General features: G+C 41.6%; 1 protein-coding gene across 5 annotated transcripts in view; it reads right to left on the bottom strand.

Moving 5' to 3' along the window:
- Positions 1-25,035, bottom strand: part of SH3D19 (SH3 domain containing 19) — a 120,434-nt gene that overhangs the window by 86,228 nt on the left and 9,171 nt on the right. For 3 of the 5 annotated variants that reach the window (XM_084626278.1, XM_084626279.1, XM_084626277.1), the window contains exon 2: positions 11,647-11,686. In XM_084626278.1, coding sequence (XP_084482404.1) covers positions 11,647-11,686 — 40 coding nt within the window. Of the gene's footprint in view, positions 1-11,646; positions 11,687-13,494; positions 13,658-25,035 lie in introns of those variants that run through there. The other 2 variants (XM_084626281.1, XM_084626280.1) reach the window with 1 other exon arrangement.

Raw genomic sequence — 25,035 nt, forward strand, 5'->3', positions numbered from 1 at the left:
TCTCCAAACCATAAAAATCTTTAAAAAATAAAGCAAATGCCTGCTCAAGCATGGAGTTTGATATTGTCCATAATGTTGGTAGCAGTGTCTTTCAAACAAAGAATCGCCTGAGTATCCTCCTTTATTATGGCAATTTAGAAATAGCTAGACCTGCCAGTTCAGTTCTAAAATCATCATTAGGCCTTTAGGCTTCCTTGCTTGGCTGGCGACAGTGGCCTCCTGCTCTTTCTGGAGGTATTTATTGTTTTCTTAAGAACACTAAAAATAAAATCTTTAGAAACAATGCTCCTCTATCCCTCCTCCCCATCTGTTGGATGATTTTCACTTTCTCTCCATTGCCAAAATGTTTTCATAAAACAAAGAGATAAAAAGAGACAGCTGGAAGTTACACCCAGGCATGATTAATTTGGCCCATTATTATACACAATTTATAATCAGATCATTCCATTTCTTGACATCAGCTTCCATCAGCCTCAGAGTTGCTTGTTGTGGGGACTATAAATCCTTCCAGTTGTTTTTAAAAGTGACTGTTGTTTTCCAGAAGAAAAATGAAAAGCCTTCAAATCTCAATTGAAAGGGGGAAGGGTGTTGTCATTAGTAGACTGAAAATGTCACTGTGTCTTCCAGGAAACAGCCCTGCCTAGAACTACAGCTGCCATCATGAACATTTTTGCCAGACAATTCTCCTAATAAACAGGGACCAGAGGGCTGCCAGGCCCCTGTTGCTGGACAGTTCTGCGCACATTCTACTAGATTTGATTTGATTTTCCTTTCAGAAAGGTGATGGGGGACAGAAGACAGAAAATTTACTCCAGTGTATGTAAATCCCTTCAGTAACATCCTGGCTTATTTCAAAAGTTATCCACTGGGGGAAAAAAAAAAGGTTATCCCCTTTTCCCTGTTCCCCCAATGGTTCCCTCACAACTCTCCCTCTTCTCCATCATGATTTCTCATTTCCCCCTTCTAGCTCCATGGCACTCCTTTTCCATCCCCATGAGTTTTACTGTGTCTCATCCTCTGTCTGACACCCCTGCCAAACATCTAGCCCCACTGTTACCTCGGGGGAAAATTGGGGCTTTTGATGTTCCTCCTGTGCTTGGGGCTGGGCTGCATGCTCCCAGGTAATCTCATTGCCTGGCTGTTCTCTGCTCCTGGTGATGCCTGCAGGTGCAGGCAGGGACCAGAGAGCAGCCCCATCAGTAAAAGTGGCTGTGTAGAGTATTGAGGAAGCCAGCCCAGCAGACAAAAGAGATCTTCCCTCCCCTTGCCAATGGCAGGGGGTGAGGGCTCCGGGCTCTGCGGTGGAGCCAGGGGTGAGGGATTTGGGGTGCAGGCTGCCCTGGGGCTATGGTGGGGAGAGAGGACTCCCCCCTGCTCTCTCCCCCTGCAGCAGCAGCACCCGTGCTGGGCGGGAGAGGCACCTTTCCCCACCACAGCAGCTCCAGAGCTGGGCTAGGTTGGGGCTGAGGGCTGGGAGCCTCTCTTCCCAGCCACAGCAGGTCCAGGGCTAGGTTGGGGCCAGGGAAGGGTGCCTCTCCCCCAGCCGCGGCAGGTCCAGGTCGGGCTGGGCTGGGTTGGGGCGCCTCTTCCCCATCTGCAGCATGGATGGGCCAAGCTGAGCTGGGGCTGGTGTGCCTCTTCCCTGTCCACGGCAGGTCCAGGGCTTTGGAAGAGGTCTCTCGCCCCGCCGCAGCCTTGAGCACCTGCACAGCCCTTAATAGGCTGCCTCATGGCTGCACAGTTCAGAGGAAACATAGCTCATGAACCATGTTGCCATTAGCTTCTTCACTAAGGGCTGGTCTTCATTCCAAAGCTAAATTGGTGCTGGTGCAATCGATGCAGCAGCATCAATATAGTGGGTCTAGTGAGGACAAAATCATGATGGGAGCGTGCTCTCCCATCGATTTTTGTACTCCACCTCAATGAGAGGTTGAAGCAATGCTGGCAGGAGAGCCTCTCCCATCAACATTGCATAGTGTGGACCCCACAGTAAGTAGATCCAAGCTATGGCAACTTGAGTTACGCTACTAATGTAAGTCAAATTGCGTAGCTTAGATCGACCCACAGCAGTAGTGTAGATCTGCTCAAGGTGTGTGAGCTACTTCCCCTTCTGAGATGGATAAGAACTGTTGAAGGAAAACTAATATTGCTGTGTTAAATGAGGCATACTGTCAATGGAGCACATTGCATCAAACAGCTCCACCCTACTCTTCCACCTAAGCAGACCTCTGAGGTTAACATGGGACCTAAGTTTATAGATGTATGACATGCAGCCCTTCCATAACAATATAGTGATAGACCCCATTTTCTAGGATTAGTGAATGTTTGCTCCCTATACAGAGGAGAGGGGCTCTATGTGTTAATTACCATAAATAGAAAGGTAAACTTATGGGAAAAAAAGATGTTTGACTAGATTCTGGTCTCACACTGGGTTAAATCAGACATGCCAAACCTGCAAAAATAACGGCAGAAATGGGGCTTGTTTTTGGCTTAATTGGCTTGTGAGTTGCTTGTTAACTAGTTTTTGGCTTGTATCTTGGTGCTTGTTTAGCTTGTAGCTTGTTGTACCCTGTTGCTGCTTCTTTTTGATCGGCTCCCAGCAAGCAGGAACAAGGGGGTGGGGGAGGACAGAGTCAGGGTGCACAGCAGGCCCACCACAGTCCCAGACTGCACACCGTGGGGATCTAGTCACAGAGTGCTGGGATTCTTAGGGGTTGGATTGTTTTGAAATGTGATTAGCTTGATTTTTGGCTTATTGTGAAAGTTGGGGTGCTTATTTACCATGTGAAAGGTGGCAACTGTGGTTTAATTCCATATTAAGTTACTCTGTGTTCACAAGCATGACTGAGACCAGACTTCAAAGCATATAATTTAAATGGATTTATCTTTAGTTATTGCAGTCCAGTTGATTAGGCACTGGAATAGGAGTCAGGAGACCTGGATTCTATTCTCAGCTCTGCTGCTGACCAGTTGTGCAACCCTGAACAAGTCACTTCCCCTCTGCTGCAGTTTCTTCATTTGTAAAATGGGGACAACAATATTTACCTCCTTTGTAAAGTACTTGAGGATCTACTGAGTAAAAGGCTAAGTATTATTATTCACACTGCAGAAGTCTCTATGGAGAGTTTCTTGGTCTTGTAGCTATCATAGTCTTGAGATCTTCAGAATCACAATTGTATTTGTTCATTCTACACATAATTATAAAAATTGCATTAAATTTACCATAATAATTGAGCAGTCATTGGAAACTACCTTTGATCTCTCACTTCTCTTTGAATGGGGTCAGGGGTGTACACTGAATCCAACATTCACCTCCAAGAGCTATTACCATTATTAGAATAATTATAGTTATAAACCCCATTGTGCTAGGCACTGTATACACAAGATTTATCTCACCAATTTCTGTATATTGTTAGAAGTCTATTTATGGACTTCAATTATATTAAAATAATGGTTGGATTTGAAACCCAGTGTATTATGGGAAAATGAACAAGTCTGAGAAGACATAATTACCTTGACAATTTTTTCAAATTTATCCAAGCTCTGAATAATTTCTTGATATAAAGTATTTTCTAAATATATTTTAGTGCTTTTCACAGATATTCAGTGTGAATTCCCTTCCCCTCATCCTACCATAAATACTATTTTGCTCCAATTTTTAAAAAGCATGTTATTTTAGTGATTCCGTATTACCAACCCAAAAAGTTCAAAAAACATGAGTCAATCCACCCAAAATTATGAGATTTTTTTTTTAAAATCACATTATTTTGGAGACAAAGATTAAACCAAGATCATTTCAATGGAGTGGAAAGTCATCACAAGATAATGATTTCCTGTAGCAATTGGCAAACTGCTCATTATGTGGATTCAGAAAAATCAATACTAGCATCTTTGAGGATACTAATATTTAGGAAATAAATCAGAAAACTGAATTAGTAAAACCACAGGCCCTCAGATACCCCATCTCATCCTAGCCTGGCCATCTTTAGTGGGTGAGGTCAGCTTTCTCCTCCTGCTCCTCCAATTCCTCTTATAGGTCTGTGAGGGCCAGCTAGTTGACCACTTCCTGGGTTCTTTGGAGGGCCATCAACTAGTCTATTTCCTGCCCTTCTTGAATTCTTAAGGTGCCGGTCCACTCTTCACAAATCCAAGAGATAGTCCTATGCCTTCTACCTCTATTCAAGAGCCCTCTAAAGGTCTCTAGTACTGCAGCAGCTGTAACTGATGGAGTCTTGAGGGTACATCTGCTGCAGAAAGTGAAACAGGCAAATGATCTGCTTCCCCATAAGATAGCTCCTCATTTTTGGGATGAGCAGACCTACCTTGCTAGTCCCTCCCACATGCAAGATTGGGGAGCTGACCAAATGAACGCACCCGAAATGACCAAGGGATCAGCCATAGGCCCTCCAGCTGGGCATCCTCCAAAGATAGAGATAGGGAGTGAGTAAGGAAGAGGCCATTTTCTGGCCAAATATGTCTAATATTTACAGTAATTCAGGCAAAATGTAATTTACTATTTGATTTGCTCATCCTTAATTTCTTGCAACTACATCCATTTTAAGGCAAAGTGCATTTGGTTATTTTCAAAGCAGGAGACACTGACTTATAACAGTGTTCCAGTACCGTGGCTTTCCGTTATAAGAAATGGAGGATATGCTATAGATTTAACTATTTTATCTGATGCATATTAATGCAGAGTAGAATGATAATGTGCTATTATCTAACTGCTACAGTCTGAGAGACTTAGAGAAGAGACTTGATATTTCGGAACAATCGTATCCAGAATTAAAGATATGTGAGAAAGACTCTCCTTAAAAATTAAGAGAAAAATATTGAGGTTAGGGAAGAACAGAAGCCCTCTTTTTCTAATAGCATTGTAGATTTTTCTAAACTGCTTCATCTGAAAGATGACTCACAAGAGATTGGGCTTTTTTTTAAGCTCTTCCTTTTAAAAAAATTCTTTATGATGAATAAAGAAGGCATGAAAGGTTTTTGTCAAAAAAGGGGGGAGTTCCCCCCCTTTTTTTTTAAACCTTAGGACTAGCAAGAATGTCAATTCATAATTTCCTGTTCTCCTGAGTATCTCAGTGATGTATGTGAGCTCCCAGACCCTAATTGAGGAGATTAGGATGGAATGGTGGGGAGAAGTAATAACTAACAAAAAAATCCATTCTCCCAAGCGTTTATTAGGGATTGGAATTAAATGTGTTTAAAAAGTTTTTTAAAACAGTCTGACAAAAAAGCCCCTACACTCTCAAGTATCCTCCTTCAAATTTCCTTTCATGTCACCATTTCTCTCATGTTCCAGCTGCAGTACTGTCTTCCAGGACAGATAAGATCTTGAGATCTAGTGTACCAGTTTTCAAGCTCAAAAAGCTAGATATGGAATCACAAAAATGACTGCCACAAACATGGTCCTTTTGTGTATACTCAGCACTAACTCCTGCTATCCATCTTCATCCTTGAAAAGTCTTGTCCATATTCTTGCCACAATTTCACTGTGTTCCTGCAGTCTCCCAGATTCCAATATCATTTCCTCCAATCACTGCTTCCGCCAGCACCTCCCCCATATCCAAGATCTGATTCTGCTCCTATCCATACCAAATCACAGCTAGTTCTGGGTGATTCCAACAAAATCAAGAACCATCCCTGGATAATCTATGGCTTTATCATATACGTTTAGGTAATGGTGTTAAAATGCAAGTTTAAACAGTTCCATCTAAACCAGTTTCTTACACACCAGGCACTGGGAATGCAGTCAAGCTGTGTTAGAAGGTCTATTCTAGGTTTAGCTGGAACTGTGTTTGGGCACTGTTCCTTTACTCGGTTGCTGGTCCACTGTGCATGGGCCCGTAAACCCTGATCCTGCAAATACTTAGGCACAAGCTTACCTAGAAGTACATGAGTAGTCCCATCAATGTGCTTAAAACCAAGAACGTGTGTGTTTGCATTTCAGCAGTTATCTTACTGTTCTCCTTAAAAGCTGTATCCAAGAGGCCCTAGGGTGTTCACTGATGACCAGGTAAATGTATCTAAGAACTTATATAAATAGCTAACATACTCACTATTAAATCTAAACTTAGTTTCACTCTTCAGTGCTTTTTCTAAACAATAGTTGTTCCTGAAAAATCATGTTAAAAACTGAAAATTAACAGAAAAAGCAAGTTTTCCAAGGACACAAAATTAATAACTGAATCTAATCCAGGGAAAATTGAGATCAGGCTTTTAACTAATATGCTTAAGATGTGTGTGTTAGGCTGGGTCTTTTTCCAAGTGCCTAATTTTTACCCACAGTTGTTTTTTTGTTTTTTTTTAAACCAGAACAACATACTCCATTCATTTTGGACAATCTACACGAGCCCTGAGCAATTCCACTGCGTTATGTGTTTGCTTCTAAAGTGGTCCTCACTCCTGACACACTAAAGTAAATCTGAATAGGTTACATATGATCCTGGTTGGAGACAGGACATAGAATCATAGAATATCAGGATTGGAAGGGACCTCAGGAGGTCATCTAGTCCAACCCCCTGCTCAAAGCAGGACCAATCCCCAATTTATGCCACAAATCCCTAAATGGCCCCCTCAAGGATTGAACTCACAACCCTGGGTTTAGCAGGCCAATGCTCAAACCACTGAGCTATCCCTCCCCCCCAAAAAATCCCCAAAAATCCCTCCCCCCCCCACCCTCCTCGCTCATCTTGATGCGTTCTCCAAGATTCACGTTAGAGGCCTTATTTCTGCTGCAGAAAATAATTACATGTGAACCTTTTAAGGGCTTGAAGAGGTATTAAAATCAGAGTTTTAAAAGTAGCATATTTATTATCTAGCACAGGTAGCATCTTTTGAAGTTTATCGATAGCAATTAAAATTTCAGCAAGTCATCAGCCAAGGTATTTATAAAAACAACCAGGTTTAGAGATTCGGGGATTCTACTAGACTCTGGTTTGACCAGCTATTGTCAAACATTTTGTTCTGGGGAACTAATACGCAACCCTTTGTGGGCCACCTCCCCTCCCAATATCTGCTTCTTTTCCAACTATTTAATTCTCAGTCCACCAGCAAAGACTCTCTGGGTGAGAGTTTGTGTTGCACTCCTAAGAGACGCAGCACAGAACTTGCAGCCCAGGGGAAGGGGAAAAAACAAGCGATTAAGAAGCCACCTTTATGTCCTCCCAAAGGGCTCTGGGGACCACAAAACTCAGACAGCCCCAAAGAGATGTCCATATTATAGCAGCACGGCTGCCCAGAGTCACCACAATACCATGTGCTGTGGCTCTGCCCATCCCTTGCTTCATCCCTTATACCAGGGTCTGTGAGGGTGGTGCTTAGAAGACAGCCTATGGCTGCCTTCCTCAGTTCGTATGTCAGGGAAATTCTCCCCAGCCCTTTACACTAACTGGTACAGCACGCCAGCTGGACTAGTGGGACTAACACAGGCACTAAGGAAGGGGCAGAATAGACAGGCTAAAAAGAACTGTCCTTTCAAAAACGTCCCTCTCTTTTTCCGTAGGCCACATCTGGAAAGGAAGAGTAGGAGGAAAGTGGCATGGTAACTAATGAAGCGGAGAGGGAGTCGGAGGGTATGTGGAGATCGTTGGGAATCAGACTGTCTGGAATGACAGGAATAGAAGGTTAGCAGGAGTTTCCCAGCCAGCTCGTACAGGGGCAGTTTTTCTTACAATATTAGCAACTTGCCCTAAAACTGAGATGTAGTTTATAAGACAGCTTAAGCCACAGTGCACTCAAGGTCTTATATTGTTCTGGGGGGAAAACAGCAAATTTTATGGAAAGTCTCTAATTCTATCAGTGTTTATGTGATCATTGTGAAAAATGGCTGCTGTTCACCGGATCTGAATTAAAATGCAAACAAAAGAAAACACATAACCACACATTGAATGGGAGAAGAATTTAAACCTGAAAGATGGAGATGGGTGGGCAATTAAAACAGTTAATTTATCTGTGTTATGCAGGTGAAATTTCTGAAAGTGTTACTCATCGAAATGAGGGCAGCTTTAAACAACATTGTATCATGGATGGATATCATGGGGATGGATCACTTGATGACTACCTGTTCTACTCATTCCCCCTGAAGCACCTGGCATTGGCCACTGTCAGAAGACAGGATATGAGCTAGATGGACCATTGGATTGACAGCATGGCCATTCTTATGTTCTCATTAGGGCCAGGGCAGGCACTAGGATTTTTACCACCCCAAGCAAAAAAAAATTTTGGCCGCCCCCACTTTTTTTTTGTGCCCCCCCCTCCAACTCCGCCCCTTCCCAACTCCTTCCCCAGATCCCCAGCCCCGCCTCCTCCCTCAGGCGTGCTGCGTTCCCCCCCATTGCTTCCTGAGGCTCCCCCCCGGCAACTCCCTGACCCAGCTCACCTCCGCTCCACCTTCTCCCCTGAACACGCTGCCGCTCCACTTCTCCCCCTTGCTTCTCAGGCGAGGGAGAGGCAGCACGTTCAGGAGAGCAGGCAGAGCGGAGGTGAGCGAGGGTGGTGGGGAAGCGCAGGAAGTAACGGGGGGAGTGGGGGTAGAGGAACCGCTCCCTGCCCCAGCTCGCCTCCGCTCCACCACCGCCGCCTCCCCCGAGCACGCCGCCGCTCAGCTTCTCCTCCCTCCCTCCCAGGCTTGCAGCACAAAACAGCTATTTGGCATGTGGCAAGCCTGGGAGGGAGGGGAGAGAAGCAGAGTGGCAGCGGTGCACTCAGGGAAGCAGCTGGAGGCGAGCTGGGGTGGGGGTGGGGCACATTTCTAGGGGAGGCATGGCCAGCACCTGAATGCCGCTCCTGGAAACGTGCCGCGCCAAGCACCCATTTCTTTTGCTGGTGCCTGGAGCCAGCCCTGCTTAGGGCCAGTCATTAGGAATTTCCATTCAGTTCAAAATTCAAACATTTCAAATTTTTCTTCATTCCAAATTGGAACAACGAAAACTTCAAAACATCTTCAGAACTGGAATTCCAAAATTTCATTTGAGAAAAAAAATGAAACATTGATTTTTAACATGAACATGAAATAATTTCATTTCAATATAACTGATATGATTTTTAATATAAATTATAATATAGATAATGACAACAGAATACAAAAATCAAATGTTTCAATTTATATACCAGACTATGTCATTGTCATAATCTAGTCAAAATATTTCAGCTTTTATATTACAAAATATAATATTGTATTTATATTATTTTTATATTAGGGTTTAAGAATTATTTTTAAATTATAAAATAAATAAAAAATTATGATTGGTAATCGGAAAGTTCCTGCTGTAATTGGAATAATATATAAAGGACATGATATGTCATGTCAGTGAGCTGGGCAGTCAGTAAGCCACCCATACAGTTGTGGAGTCCTGCCTGTCTGCTGGGAGAAGGAAAGCTTTCTAGCATGCCCGGCTTAATGCCCACAGCAATCTGGAAACCCGGCCCTCTTGCCAACCAGGCATCCAGCCAGGAAGCAGGCAGAACAGCCAGTATGTCTGATTTCCTGCCAGCCTACTTGGCTGGCAGGTGGGCTAGCAGGAAATCAGCAAAGCAGGCAGGCAAGTTTATCCTGCCAGTCTGCCTGCCAGCAAAACACTTCGATTCCATCAAACCAGCATTTTCTGATGGAAAACTGTTCCGTCAGAAAATTTTCAACAAGCTCTATTTATCATGTTTGAAAATAGCTGTCAAGTGACTTTGGTGACACGGTGCTGTCTAAAACTTCACAGTCAACGCAGTCTGGGACAAACTGTTCTGTGTCATGTCCGTGCATTAGGAGTAAGTCCTGGCCTCAGCAACCAATTGGTGAAGGAGGATGAGAATGGACAACTTGCCCAAAATTTAACAAAGAAGAGGTCATTAGAGACTTAGGGGAAAGAACTGTATTCTTGGAGTATGGGGGAGAAAAAACAAATTGGACAGGGTCTAGAATAGAATTGAAGGAAAGGAACATGAGACAGCAGTTGTAGCTGACAGGCTCAAAAGAGTTTAGCTTTGTTTCAAATGGCATTATCCTCCACTGCTCCATTTACTCTCTGGTAGCAAGAGGGAGTTCAGGAGTGGGAGTTGGAGATAAGGTGATAGGCAGAAATTAAAAAAAAATAGAGCTGAGGAAAAGATAGCAATGGAAAATGGATGAGGGGAAAAAGAGGAAAATGGTGACCAGACAAGATTCAGATAAACTTTAGGGGCATCAGACTTTTCAGGATTTTAATCAGAATCTAATGGTTTGAAAGTTTATGGCCTATCACTAAGACTGCAATTTGGGCACAGAACTTTTTAATAAATTTCACAGCAGAGATGTGGGTAAAAAAAAAAAAAAAAAAAAAGATGGAAAGACAGATCCTGGAATGGGAGGTGCGGAAAGGTGAGGCCTGGGTGGTGGAGTTGGAGAGCAAGCCAGCCCTGCATTCACTCCACAGCAACAGCTCCAGTCTCACAGGGCTGGGCCTAGCTTCCTACTCTGGGCATTGTAGTCTAGGGCACAAGGTTGCAGCACAGCTCAAGTTTGGCCTGTCCAACCCTTCACAGATGGAAGCAAAGGGTCAGACAGGCCAAATTTGATTGGCATTGTGATCTAGTGCACAGGGTCATAATGCCACTCCAGTTTGGCCCATCTGCCCCTGCACAGATGGACCTAATTCAAAATCATGATTTCTGTGACCATCATGATCTCCATGACAAAATCATAGCTCTGCCTATCATTAATGGGAATTCTGAATCAATGAGAGTTCTTTTGTATAAGAAGGATGTTGATAAATTGTAGATGGTTCAGAAAAGAGCCATGAGAATGATTAAAGGATTAGAAAACATGCCTTATAGTGATGGACATAAGGCGCACAATCAAACAAATGAAACAAAGACAAGGTTATAGGGTGACTTGATAACAGTCTGTTGTACCTACATGGGGAGCAAATATTCAATAATGGGTTGTTCAATCTGGCAGAGAAAGATATAATATGATCCGGTGGCTAGAATTTGAAGTTAGATACAAAATTACACCTCCTTTTCAGTCTGAATTTAACAGTTAGGGTAATTAACCACTGGAACAATTGACCAAGGGTTGTATTCTCCATGAAGATTAGATGTTTATTTTGGGAAAGTTCTATAGCCAGTGTTATACAGGGGGTCAGACTAGATTATCACAATGGTCCCTTCTGGCCTTGGAATCTATGAATCTGTAATATCCATAATCCTTTTCCAGCTCACAAACTTTTAGGTGTGCTCACATCTAAGCTCTGGTAATATTTGGATGCTCATGTGTATGAACTGAGAGTTCTTATTCCTGTCACAGAAGCAAACACTCAGAAATTTAGGGAAGCTGAAGTCACTGTCTCAGCATTTAACAATTTATTGCTGGGGCCTTTTGTTTTTTAAGTCATAGTTTTATCAAACAACCCAGTATGTATTTCATAAACAAGCCCTTTGCAATTTTGTGTTTGAAGTAAAAAAGACAATAGGGAAAACCTGTTAAATCTATTAAGATTTTAGACCATTAGAAAAATAAAATAGCTAATTTTAATCCAAAGTGAATTTTAATGCTTTCTTACTATTACTGAAGGAGAGTGAATTGGCTAAACTCCCTAACCCACACCATCAAAGAGGTGGGGGGAAGGGGAGGGAGTTGAGAAATAAATACAGGAATAGAGTTCTTACCCTGAGGAACGGTAGTCTGGTTTATTTCTTTCAGAGCGATCTGAGAAGAGAGGAAACATTATCAGCACAAAAATGTTAATGTTCTTTAGCAACACTTGTACAAAAATCTGAAACAACTTTCACACCATACTATTAAATATTATAAAGGGACTATTCAAAAATAGAATGAAAATAGAAATTCTTTTATGGGACGGTTTGTCTGCATTTAATTGGTTTGCCAGAGACAAGATAAAATAACTAGAAATGTTTACGTTTGTTAAATTCCCCTTCTCAAAACACAACCTTTTGCATGCTTATTCTTTTATCTGTTTATTAAGCTCCTCGCTAAAATGAAAAGGACTTTAGTTTAAAGAAGAAAAGCGGGGGGGAGGGAAACCACAGATTACTCAGCGCAAAAAAATCATTCCATGATTCATAGCTGGCAGAGTTCCCTGACAGGATGGAGGGGAAAAAAATCAGCAGTCAGTTGTTGCAACATCTGCAAATACACTGAATTCAGTACTGCTCTAACATTAACTCTTGCTTTCCTTGCAGTTTTAGGTGTGGAGTTCTTTTATGCTCTCCATCAGGGCTTTGATTATTTAGAGTAGTATTAGAAGAGGGAGTTTACTGGTGTCTAATGAAATTGAGCAGCAAATTTAAATGAAGTCTATTAGGTGCAGTCAAGGACTTAGCTAAATTGTACTGAAAAGTGCATATATTTGTTTCTTATATAGACCCACAAGCATTTTTAAAATATGAATTTTCATTTGACTTTTCAAATATTCTTATATGCAAAAAAATGAATATATTACATTAAAAACAAGTAGAGCTATCCTGTCTAAAGTAAAAAGAGTTAAAATTATCATTCAAGCATGGCAAATATTTTATCTAATATACTTGAATATACTAAAGATACTTGAACTCTTTGAAAGAAAAGTAAATGAGATTCATACACTATTGACAGGTTACAGAGTAGCAGCCACGTTAGTCTGGATCTGCAAAAAGAAAAGGAGTACTTGTGGCACCTTAGAGACTAACCAATTTATTTGAGCATAAGCTTTCATGAGCTACAGCTCACTTCATCGGATGAAGTGAGCTGTAGCTCATGAAAGCTTATGCTCAAATAAATTGGTTAGTCTCTAAGATGCCACAAGTACTCCTTTTCTATATACTATTGAGATACACATTTTCCAAAGATAGAGCTTTCTTGATTTATTTATAATAAGGGATCCAATTTATAATTAGAAGCATGTTCTTACTGATTATATCCCCACTGATCAGTTATTTTGCCTCTTACATTCTGTGTGCGCCCTTTAGGATTAAAGCTTCTTTATTTGTATTAGTAAACTATTGGTTTACTAAAAAGCCTGTCTAACCCTAAGAAATATAGATATCCATGAAGATCCTCCTGTCCATTTGACATGTATTTTGAGATTTAAAATCTTGTATTTGAGCAACAATTTGTTCTCTAGTAGAACAAAGACAAACAGAACATATTTGTGTCAATTGTTCTGTGTAACAAATGCACAGTGGGAAAGTGTTTCCCTCTCCCATTTCTGCATGGGTTTGCATTTGATTCTATCTTGCTGCAGTTTGTCAGTAAAACTGATTACTTGACACTTATTTCCACATCCAACTCATGTTCAGTTTACAGGTGCTCAGCTCCGATTCTCACAGCCCTGCAGCACATCATCTGTTAAATTTCTGCTATACTTTGATCTCCATTTCATCACACCCCACCGTGCTCAGTTTGCTAGCTAGAATCAAATGTAATGTCTCAAACCAGAGCCACAAAAGCAGTGGCTCAAACACACAAAGAAAGCCTTGCTCATTCCATCCTTAAAATTTCCCAGGTAACCGCCTTACCTGTGGCTATTCAGGGACAGGCAGAGGTTCCCACTTAGTCTACTTGCCATCTGTTGCTGGGATCCCAGTTTCCCTGCCATTTTTGCAGCCATTTAACAGCAATATACTGACAGGACATTCCAAGTTGGTACAACATGAATGTGAATGTGCCAGCAACAGCGGAGAAAAGGAGTCAAAGAACATGTAAACAACAGCACCAGAGCTTTCCTCCAGAGCCCACTTCTGATTGGCAGATTTTCCATGGCCAGGCCCCACAACTGGAATGCTGTCATGCAGGAAGTTAATGCAAATCCCTTCTCCCTTTAATTCTTTGTTGAAACAGGAAATGGTACAGCTGTTTTAAAACATATTTTATTTACTGCTTAAAATAGAGAAAGAACATCATCGACCATACTTCTCGACTGAGCTTTATTTAAAAAAAAAAATCAAGGGAATGTACTACTTCTAAGTAGCATAAAAATAATAAAACACTGGTCTTCTTGAGGTTATAGGCTCATTAAGAAGTAAATAAGCTCTGTTTAACATGATTTGCGGCACGAGACTCGGTCACAAAGGGTTTAATTTCAAAAGTGGCTTTACCCTAGCTTCCAATTTTGTTTCTATAATTTTGCAATTCTGGGCAGAATTTTACTGTTACAAATAACCGCAGGCCCAGCTGATGGCATTTAGATCTCTAGCTATCTGATTTGTGAGCACAGAATAGAAGGCTGATTCTAAAAATTTCTGAACAAAATGAAGTCCCAATGTTTGTGCTGTTCCCTGCAAGTGAATCCCTGGCTCACAAAAGGCAGCATACAGGACTGAGGCCCTCAAAATAGGATATATTTTATAGAAAACATGCCATGTAAAATAACATACGAGAAGTCATGATTTGCTGAAACCCATTGTTCTGTCCAAATATGTATATTAGTTAGTGTGTATGAAGTTATGAGATTTTGCTGTATGGTTGTTACTGAAATATGTTGTAAGTTTCAGAGACTCTACTGCTAGTTCCCCCATGACAACAAGGGTGGTGATGCACCCCAAGAGGGTGTTAAGCAACTATTAATCAACAGGGGAGTTGTAAACAAGGGATTTACAATGCTGTTAGAGGGCTACGCAAGCATAACACAATAGGGGATTGCTCTACTCCGAGTCAGCAAAGCCCCCCAGGACATATATGGGCTAGTGTTTTTCAGGCTTATGGACTGAGGGCATAAAATAGGGGGCAGTAGCATCATACCTTTGCTTTTCTTCTCTCCCACCTGTTCTGTAAGCTACAAGAATGCTGGGAAGACAAAAGATTTGAACTGAGGAGACTGATCCCAGGCTTAAAGGGGAAGCCTGTGTATTAAGCAGGGTGGATAAAAATCAAATTTAAAAAAAAAAGTTTTATTTAAAATCAGATTTTTTCAATAAAATGCTTTTTGAGGAAAAAAACCTAATCTAAAGATAGTTTTAATTCAGATACATTACAGCTCAAAGATATCTCATAATGGAATAGAGATTATAAATTCTAAAGTATGAGAATATATTCATGACATGCTTAAGAAAAGTTTTGTAAATAAGTTCCAATAGTTCACAGATTAGGGACCCACTCTTATGGGGTTCCAGGAGCTTCCGTATTATTTAGGTTAATCTTTCTATCTGTCCAATGGGACTCAGTACTCAGCCTAGAAGATACCATCAGAGATGCTTAGTTTTGCAGTTCTCAAATTGAGAATTTGTGTCTCCAGAGATAACATGCTTGTTAACAGCAAATATGTTTTAAAATGAATGAATGAATGAAATAAATAATGTAGAGAGGTGAGAAATTGCAGAGGGACAATCGGGTTGTGGCCGGTTAATTTGTGTACCCAGAGTCAATCCCTCACCTCTCTCTAAAAGTGCAAAGTTTCAAAAAGTTCAGTGAATAGAAGATTGTTGGGGAGCGGAATAGATCTGGACAAGTAGAAGAAATCTGGAGATAAATGTGAGAAGGGAGGGACAGGCAGGAGAAACAAAGTGAAACTGTTTGAGCAGCATATTCCAGAAGTCTTGAGGTCTTTCTGAGTGTAGCCTTCATTGATTTGAGATCTACCATACCATTCTCTCACTAGAAGGGAAAACCTATCATGGCAGCAGGCTGTAAGAGAGACCCAGTTTGGGAATATTTTAAGACAGGCATGCATGCAAAATGCAAACAGTGCAACAAAGAAATGCAAGGCTTGGTTGCCCACATGAAACAACATCATGAGAAGTGTTCCTTCTCAAGAGGAAGCTGCGTTGAAGATGATGAAAGGAACATGTCTGAACATGCACGATCTTCAGGTTGGTAAACTTTTTTTATTTCATATTTCTTTCTTAAGGACTGCCTGTCTTCCTTCTGGACTATTCTTGAATTCTAATGTTTGAGCCAAAAATATAGTTGTTACTCTATGGTACTATCATTTTAGATGCAGTTGTGATAAATATAAATAGCTGAAATATGCAGATCTTCCTTTTACAATTTCACCTTTAAAGTAGTACTGTCTGTGAATGAGCAAAATGGTAATAATAATTAAATAACTGCATTGACTTATTTTGTTTAGGAGAATCCATCCTCAACATACAGGATTCTGAAGACTATCCACCTTCAAGATCACCATCATTTTCTATAGTTTCAGAGTTATGTGCCAATGATAGTGTTTCAGTCACATTATGTATGTCACATAGCCACATTATATCACCTGCAGCAAAAAGGGGAAAAAAATCTCCAGCATCCAGAAACAACCATAGGTAAGTTTGTGAGAACAACCAGCAGATTACAAAAAGAGGTAATTGATGAAAAAATTGCCCGGTTTGTTTAGGCAACAAACTCTCCCTTCTGTATGATTGAACCATGTTAATGAAGTGTGGGTTCTCAGTCATTAAGACCAGGATACAGTCCACCCAACAGAGCAGATGTCACAGAGAAATTGCTGGATAAAGTGTATGAAAGAGAAATTGAGCAGTGCGCAAAAGGTCAAGAGGGTGAAATTGTTAACCTGAGTCTTGACGGGTGGAGCAATGTTCACAATGATTCTATTGTATGTGCTTGTGTGACAACTGAAGAAGGGAATGTCTTCCTTACAGAAACAATTGATACATCAGGAAATGCGTACAATAGAATAGTTACAAGAAGGAGCAGTAAAAGCTATAACAAACTGTGAAGAAAAAAATCAAATATCTAGTACACAGCTTGGTCACAGACAACGCTGCAAATGTATCCAAGATGAGAAGAAATTATTTAGGAGAGTGTGAAGAGCGTCCTAAGCTAATAACATACGGTTGCAGTGCTCATTTGATGCACCTCCCAGCCAAAGACTTCAAAGAAATAAAGACTAATGTTGTTGAAATTGCAAAATACTTCTGGAACAACCACTTTGCAGCAGCTGCTCTGAAAAAGTGGGAGGAACCAAGCTAACTCTCCCACAAGACGTGCGGTGGAACTCAGCAGTGGACTGTTTTGAGCACTATATCAAGAACTGGCCTAATCCGTTGACAGTTTGTGAACAAAATTGTAAAAAAATCGATGGCACTGTCACAGCCAAAATTCTCAACATTGTGCTTAACAGAAATGGCGAACACATGCTGAGTACCCTGAAGCCTATTTCTGTAGCCTGGAACAAAATGCAGGGAAATAGCTGTTTTACTGCTGACGCTGTTGAAATTTGAAAGGAACTGAGATCTTAAAAAGAGAAATATGCAACGACAGTTAAATTACAAGCATTAAAAAAAACGAACGGGACAAGCACTATCTCCAGCTCATTTTCTTGCAAATATTCTCAATGCTCGGTACCAGGGTCAAACCTTAACTGCTGAAGAAGAGGAGTTGGATATGACAGGGACATCCAGCAATCTTCCTTCTGTAATGCCAGCTATAATAAACTTCAGAGCTAAGGATGAACCATTCAAGAAATGTTTGCTGATGATGTTTTAAAGAAAAAGTCACACCAGTAAACTGTTGTAAGTCACTTAAGCACTTCAATTCAGAGACTGTTGAAGTGACCATCTCACTTTTAACAGCAGTAGCTTCTTCTGCCAGTGTAGAAAGAATATTTTCTTCCTTTGGACTAATTTATTCCAAATTGAGAAAACATTTGGGACCTGAAAAAGCAGGAAATCTTGTTTTTCTTTTCCAGATTATGAATAAATGGGAAAATGAAGGAGAAGACAACTAAGTTAGCTGCAGAAGTCAATATTTCAAGTTTCTCATGTTGACCAAAAGAGTTTCTATAGCTTTTGTATTAGTGAAACTTTTGTTGTGGTGTGATTTTATTGTTTTCTGTTTTTGTTTTACTAAGAGTTACATCAGTACAAAGACTATAGAATCATAGAAATGTAGGGCTGGAAGAAACCACAAGAAGACACCAAGTCCAGCCCCCCGTTGTAAAGCGGGACCACGTAAACTTAGACCATACCTGACACGTGTTCGTCCACTCTGTTTTTAAAAATCTTCAGTCATGGCGATTTCAAAACCTCCCTCGGAAGTCGGTCGCGTAGCTAGGGGGGGAGCGGGGCAGCGGCCGCTCCCCCGCCAAGCAGAAGTGACGCCTTTTTAATTACTTGGCACCTTTAAAATTTTTACTCACCCGGCGGAGCTCCGGGTCTTCGGCGGCAGGTCAGGGGAAGTGGAGATTAAAAAAAAGGCGCCACCCCCTGGTACTTCAGCAGCACTTCGGTGTCGGGTCCTTCACTCGCTCCGGTCGCTGGCGGCATTGTGGTGGCGGGGGGGGAGGGGTGTCCTTCAGTACCAAAGACCGGAGTGAGTGAAGGACCCAACGCCGAAGGGCTGCTGAAGACCCGGAGGGCCGCCAGATGAGTAGCAGGGGGGGCGCTTTTTTTTTTTTTTTTTTATCTCCGCTCCCCCTGTTTTGCCCCCCTGGCTACGCCACTGTTGGAAGCCTATTCCAAAGCTTAATTACCCTGATAAAAACCTCAGTCTCCCTCGCTGCAGATTAATCCCATTACTTCTTGTTTTATCTTCAGTGGACATGGAGACAATTGATCCCTGTCCTTCTTCTAACAACCCCTCACAAATTTGAAGACTGTTACCAGGTCCCCCCTCAGTCTTCTTTTCTCAAGACGAGACATGCCCAGTTTTTTAAAACTTTCCTCATAAGTCAAGTTTTCTAAATCTTTTATCATTTTTGTTGTTCTCCGGACTCCCTCCATATCTTTTCTAAAGTGTAGTGACTCGAACTGAACACCATACTCCAGCTGAGGCCTTCATCCATGTGGAGTACAGGGAGACAACTACCTCTAGGGCCTTATATACAACTCTCCTGTTAATATACCCCAGGACGTTATTTTTTGCAACTGCCTCACATTGACTCATATTCAATTTGTGACCCACTAGAATCCCGCAGATTCTTTTCAATAGTACCACCACCTAACCAGTTATTCACCAGTTTGCAGTTGTGCATTTGATTTTCCTTCTTTAGATGTAGTACTTAGAATTTATCTTTATAGAATTTCATCTTGTTGCATTCTGACCAATTCTCCACTTTGTCAAGGTCATTTTGAATGCTAATCTTGGGCTCCAGAGTGCTAGCTATCCTTCCCAGCTTGTTGTCATCTGCAAATTTTATAAGCACATTCTCCAGTCCAAGTCATTAATGAAAATACTTAATAGTACTGACCCTGGACTAATCCCAATGGGACTTCAGTAGAATCACCTTCTCAGTTTAAGAAGTGAAGCACTAATAATTATTATTTGAGAAGGGTTTTTCAACCAGTTGTACACCCATCTTGTAGCAGTGGTTTTCAAACTTTTTCTCTGGCAACCCAGTTGAAGAAAATTGTTGATGCCTGCAACTCAACAGAGCTGGGGATGAGGGGTTTAGGGTGTGGGAGGGGCTCAGGGCTGGGGCACAGGAGTGAGGGCTGTGAGTGGGACCAGGGATGAGGGGGCAGGGGGGTTGGGGTGTGGGAGGGGGTCAGGGCTCTGAGCTGGGGGTTCAGGCTCTGGGCTGGGGATGAGGAGCTTGGGGTGCAGGAGGGGGCTCCAGGTTTGGGGGGGGCGCTCAGGGCTGGGGCAGCCCCATGGCCCCCTGCATAGTGGCCAGACCTGCTGCTGGTTGCTTCCGGGGCGCAGAGCAGTGTCAGAAGAGGTAGGGACTAGCCTGCCTTAGCCGGGCAGCACCAATGATAGGACTTTTGGTGGCCCGGTCAGCGGTGCTGACCAGAGCCACCACGACCCAGTGCCTTACATTCTGCAACCCAGTACTGAGTCACGACCTGCAGTTTGAAAACCACTGCCTTATAGTAGTTTAAATCTAAACCACATTTTCCTAATTGCTTATGAGAATGTCATGTGGGACTGTGTCAAAAACTTTACTAAAATCAAGATGTATCATGTCTATTGCTTCACCTCTCTCCACTAGACCAGTAATCCTGTCAAAGGAGGAAATTATGTTGGTATGTGCAGACGAAGCCTTGAAGGGGCACTACCAATCAATTGTGATCTCAGTAGTGACCCCACTTTTACACTAGTATAAATGAGTGCAGAAACTGGCCCTACCTCTTTTTAACAAATAAAATCTAATATATGATTCATGAGTAAAGCGTTTGATAAATTTTTTGTCTTCAGAGTTTACTGGCTGACCTCATGAAGGCCTTACAGTCAACTTGATGACACTTTGTTGTTTGTCTGTCTGTAACATGCTAACATTGAATGCCACATCCAATCCAATCAATTCCAAAATTTCAGGGAACGTTTTAGGCATCTAGGGCCAGAATCCTTTTGATTTGGGGGGGGGGGGGAATCAGAAAATTAAAATAGGCAAAATGGGGCACACATGAAGCCCATGCCAGCTTTTTAGCACAGCCACAGCTTCAAGCACCTCTGCAATTGTCTATAAATCAAAGAACTGGTTGATGAAATCCATTAACACCTTCCAACATAACTATACCCCTGCTCATCTCTGCTAGTCCTCCTAATAGTTTACATATTCACATGCTGAATGATTTGTTTCCCAGACAGAAAGATGAATAAAAATTGGTGGGGAGGAAAACTGGGGCCAATAGGGGTATGCACACAACCCCTGGCAAGCAACTGGGGGGAAATGAGTTGCAGTGATCAGAGGGCTTTTGTGTACCTCCAGTGGGGGATGGGAGCCTGAGGGGGCACCGAGGGATGCAAGGAATCCCTGGCATGTGCAGTAAACTCATTATCCCTCTCTGTATTTCTTCTCGTGTTTTACAGAGAGATGTTACAACCTGACCTTTAGAGATTACTTACTAAGTTTTGCTGACTTTTGTCTCCTGTCCTCCCTCCACCTCTCCACCCTTCAAATTTCTCACAAAATATGGGCCTGGGCACTTCTTTTGTCATATATATGTCAAGGGGGGGGGGAATAATTTTTTGGAGAAATAGTTTCTGACATGGGTTTAAAAATGGAGGTGGGGAAACTTACGTTTTTAATTCTCTTAATATTACTTTGACACACATCACTAAAAAGGTTTGGCCTAGAAACTTCTAATTTGCTTCCTTTCAATAAGATCTAGGGATCTTCAGATGTTCCTAAAGAGATTTTCAGGAGTTCCTAGTCCCATTTTCAAAAATGGGACAGGCACTTAAATCCCATTGACTTTCAATGAGATTTAGGCTACTAAATCACTTAGGAGCTTTTGAAATTTTTCACCCCTGTGTAGTAGAATTATGTTTTGAAGTATCTATTGTTGGAGTTACCCATCTCAGAAATAGAAAATGTATCATATTATATGAAAACTTCATCAGGCTTCTGAAAACTTTGTAAAAGCTTTTTAAAGATCAGATCAATTTTTTGTAAAGTTGCTTTGAAGTTTCTACACCTTGAATAGATTCCTACAGTGCTTTATAAGCTACTCCTGAGGAGGACTAAAGTGATTTACACTGTTTTGATACCTCATAAAAGCAGAGATTTCATCCTTAAAATACAATAATTTGTATCAAAGTTAGGGTGACATTTCAAGAAAATAAAAGATTACCCTATGAAATGTATGTAACAAAGCTTGTTTTTAAGTAACACCACCACCCAATGTTTTATTCAGAGTACAAAATCATACATTTGTAAAAACGTGTGATTCTTTGCATGGGTATTACCTGAAAGCACATTTTTAATCTGATCAGATGCTTCTTGGTAGCATATCACCAGGTATGGGCAACCTTAATTCTGGGATTTCTAACTTTCAAGTGCTTGACTTTGCAACTTAGTAACATTCTTTTAAAATTGTGTGTGTGTGTAAAATGTAATTCCTTAGGGTTTTAAAAAAGGAAAAAACAGTAAAAACAAATTTGACTGTAGCAACCTCCCCATCATGCATCACCACTAGGATTTGAGTTCTGAACCTCAGCTCAGGATACAGGGCTTACTAAGTAAGTTTGCTGGTAGCAGGAAAAGGGAGAAAGAGGCTGCTGGAGCCATATGCTGGGTCTAGGGTGTGGTCAGGGGAGCCTGGGCTGTTTCTCTCCCTCTTTTTCCCCTTCAGGAGATAGACAGAGCTCCTTCCCCATGTGGTGCCCCTAGAGAATAGGGTAGGGGCCAGTGGGCTCATGTGTGGAGTCTAAAGGGGTTGTTTGTGTGGAGCCTGGCCTGGCTCTCTCTCTCCTCTTCCTAGAAAGGCTTCCTGGTCCCCGGAGTTTGCAGCATTGCTCCACTGGTCATAGTGTTGGCCCACCCTTATATTAGAATGTTCAATTAGCTGACAAGACGAGGTACAGAAAGGAAATAGTGATTTTCAAAAGTTTAAGCCAAACCTGAGCAGAATTTCATAGGCACTTCTCTTGCCACAGTGTTTTCTAACTCTCAAATTCCAAAATCCGGTGGCAAACACTGACATGTAATATATCTTTTCTGGTGCAAAGTGTTAGGCAACCTAACTATAGAGGATTTTGGTACCAACTCCTGCTATAATATACATAATATGTTGCCAGGTATGTGCCTTTGCCTATGCTGTGCACCTGCTGCAAGAACTGTGCTGGGAATTACACAATAGATGCCCCCTCCACATAGGTACAGAATAAGTGCTGTGTGTGCATGCATTTTATTAGTTTACTCTGGCAAACTTATTTGTGTGGACAATAATAAAGCTTTAGGAACAAAATGGTACTAGAAAGACTAAGCTGCAATGTTTAACCTTGAAATGGTGCAATATTGTAGTGTAGACAGAACTGATCTGCAGCTCTGTCATTTTTGGGGTACAGACGGAGCGCTAAACCAGAACAAGGTGCTGGGCATGAGACAGGCTCAAACTTTCATTGTTTCCTCTTTCTGTTTACACCATATGTAGAAGAACAACGAGGAGTCCGGTGGCACCTTAAAGACTAACAGATTTATTTGGAAAAAGAAAAGGAGGACTTGTGGCACCTTAGAGACTAACCAATTTATTTGAGCATAAGCTTTCGTGAGCTGTAGCTTATGCTCAAATAAATTGGTTAGTCTCTAAGGTACCACAAGTTCTCCTTTTCTTTTTGCGGATACAGACTAACACGGCTGCTTCTCTGAAACCTGTCAGATTTATTTGGGCGTAAGCTTTTGTGGGTAAAAAACCCACTTCTTCAGATGCATGGAGTGCAAATTACAGATACAGGCATAAACATACTGACATAAAGGCATAGATACAGAAATTTATCCACGAAAGCTTATGCCTAGATAAATCTGTCAGTCTTTAAGGTGCCACCGGACTCCTCATTGTTTTTGTGGATACAGACTAACAAGGCTACCCCTCTGATACTTGGCATAAGTAGGTTTCAGAGTAGCACTCTCTAAGGTACCACAAGTACTCCTTTTCTTTTGGCATAAGTAGAAGCTTATCTACATTTTTTTTTAAAAAAAGGTGGTTGTAGTTCATTGTTTCCCTCTTTGACAAGCTATAGAATATGCACTTCTCATGATAACTGGAAGATCTCTAGTGATCAGCAATCACTTGGAACTGCCTCAAGGATAAATATTCACCCAAAGAGCTTAATGCATTACTGGGCAGATGCATTCTTTTCATCTTTTCACAGCACTATATCTCCTGCCAAAGAGGAGGAAATGTGTTACTTCCAAGTTACGAAGTTTAAAGACTGCTTTGTGCTTAGGAGCTTCCAATACTGCTTAGTGACTGTTAAAATTGACAGACTGGTGTCATTTTATGCTTTTGTCAATTTACGCCTGGAATTTTACAATCACTTACAGAGTTTGAATAGGCAAAATGATTGCCTGTTTTGTAATTGTTTACTCACTTTGGGAGCATTCCTTTTTTCAACAGGGTTAGAATAGCCAGTGATATTATTGTGGTGGGCCACAAATACATCTGCTCTCACAAAGTGCTGGTCAACAGCAACTGAGCCAATTAGTTGCCCCAGAGCACACCTGACTATCAGCCTCCCAGCTGATAGACAGGAATGGGTGGGCGGGAATTAAAAGCCACTCATTAATTGGTCAAACTGGACAGTCTCTACGTAAAAGAATAAACGGACACAAATCAGATGTCAAGAATTATAACATTCAAAAACCAGTTGGAGAACACTTCAATCTCTCTGGTCACTTGATTACAGACCTAAAAGTGGCAATACTTCAACAAAAAAAAACTTCAAAAACAGACTCCAGTGAGAGACTGCTGAATTAGAATTAACTTGCAAACTGGATACAATTAACTTAGGCTTGAATAGAGACTGGGAGTGGATGGGTCATTACACAAAGTAAAACTATTTCCCCATGTTTCACACACACACACACACACACCCTGTTCCTCAGACGTTCTTGTCAACTACTGGAAATGGCCTACCTTGATTATCACTACAAAAGGGTGTCCCCCCCCCCCCCGCTCATAATAGCTCAGCTAGGATGACCCAACACTCTCACAAATCTTGGGAGACAGGCCAGTCCTTGCCTACAGACAGCCCCGCAACCTGAAGCAAATACTCACCAACAACCACATACCACACAAGAGAACCACTAACCCAGGAACTTATCCTTGCAACAAAGCCCGTTGCCAACTGTGCCCACATATCTATTCAGGGGACACCATCACAGGGCCTAATAACATCAGCCACACTATCAGAGGCTCGTTCACCTGCACATCCACCAATGTGATATATGCCATCATGTGCCAGCAATGCCCCTCTGCCATGTACATTGGTCAAACTGGACAGTCTCTACGTAAAAGAATAAATGGACACAAATCAGATGTCAAGAATTATAACATTCATAAACCAGTCAGAGAACACTTCAATCTCTCTGGTCACGCGATCACAGACATGAAGGTCGCTATCTTAAAACAAAAAAACTTCAAATCCAGACTCCAGCGAGAAACTGCTGAATTGGAATTCATTTGCAAATTGGATACTATTAATTTAGGCTTAAATAGAGACTTGGAGTGGCTAAGTCATTATGCAAGGTAGCCTGTTTCCTCTTGTTTTTTCCTACCCCCCCCCCCAGATGTTCTGGTTTAACTTGGATTTTAACTTGAAGAGTGGTCAGTTTGGATGAGCTATTACCAGCAGGAGAGTGAGTTTGTGTGTGTATGGGGGTGGGGGGGATGTGAGAACCTGGATTTATGCAGGAAATAGCCCAGCTTGATTGTCATGCACAT

Source organism: Lepidochelys olivacea (genome assembly GCF_965140295.1).
Source record: "Lepidochelys olivacea isolate rLepOli2 genome assembly, chromosome: 4".
NCBI classification, from domain to species: Eukaryota; Metazoa; Chordata; order Testudines; family Cheloniidae; genus Lepidochelys; species Lepidochelys olivacea.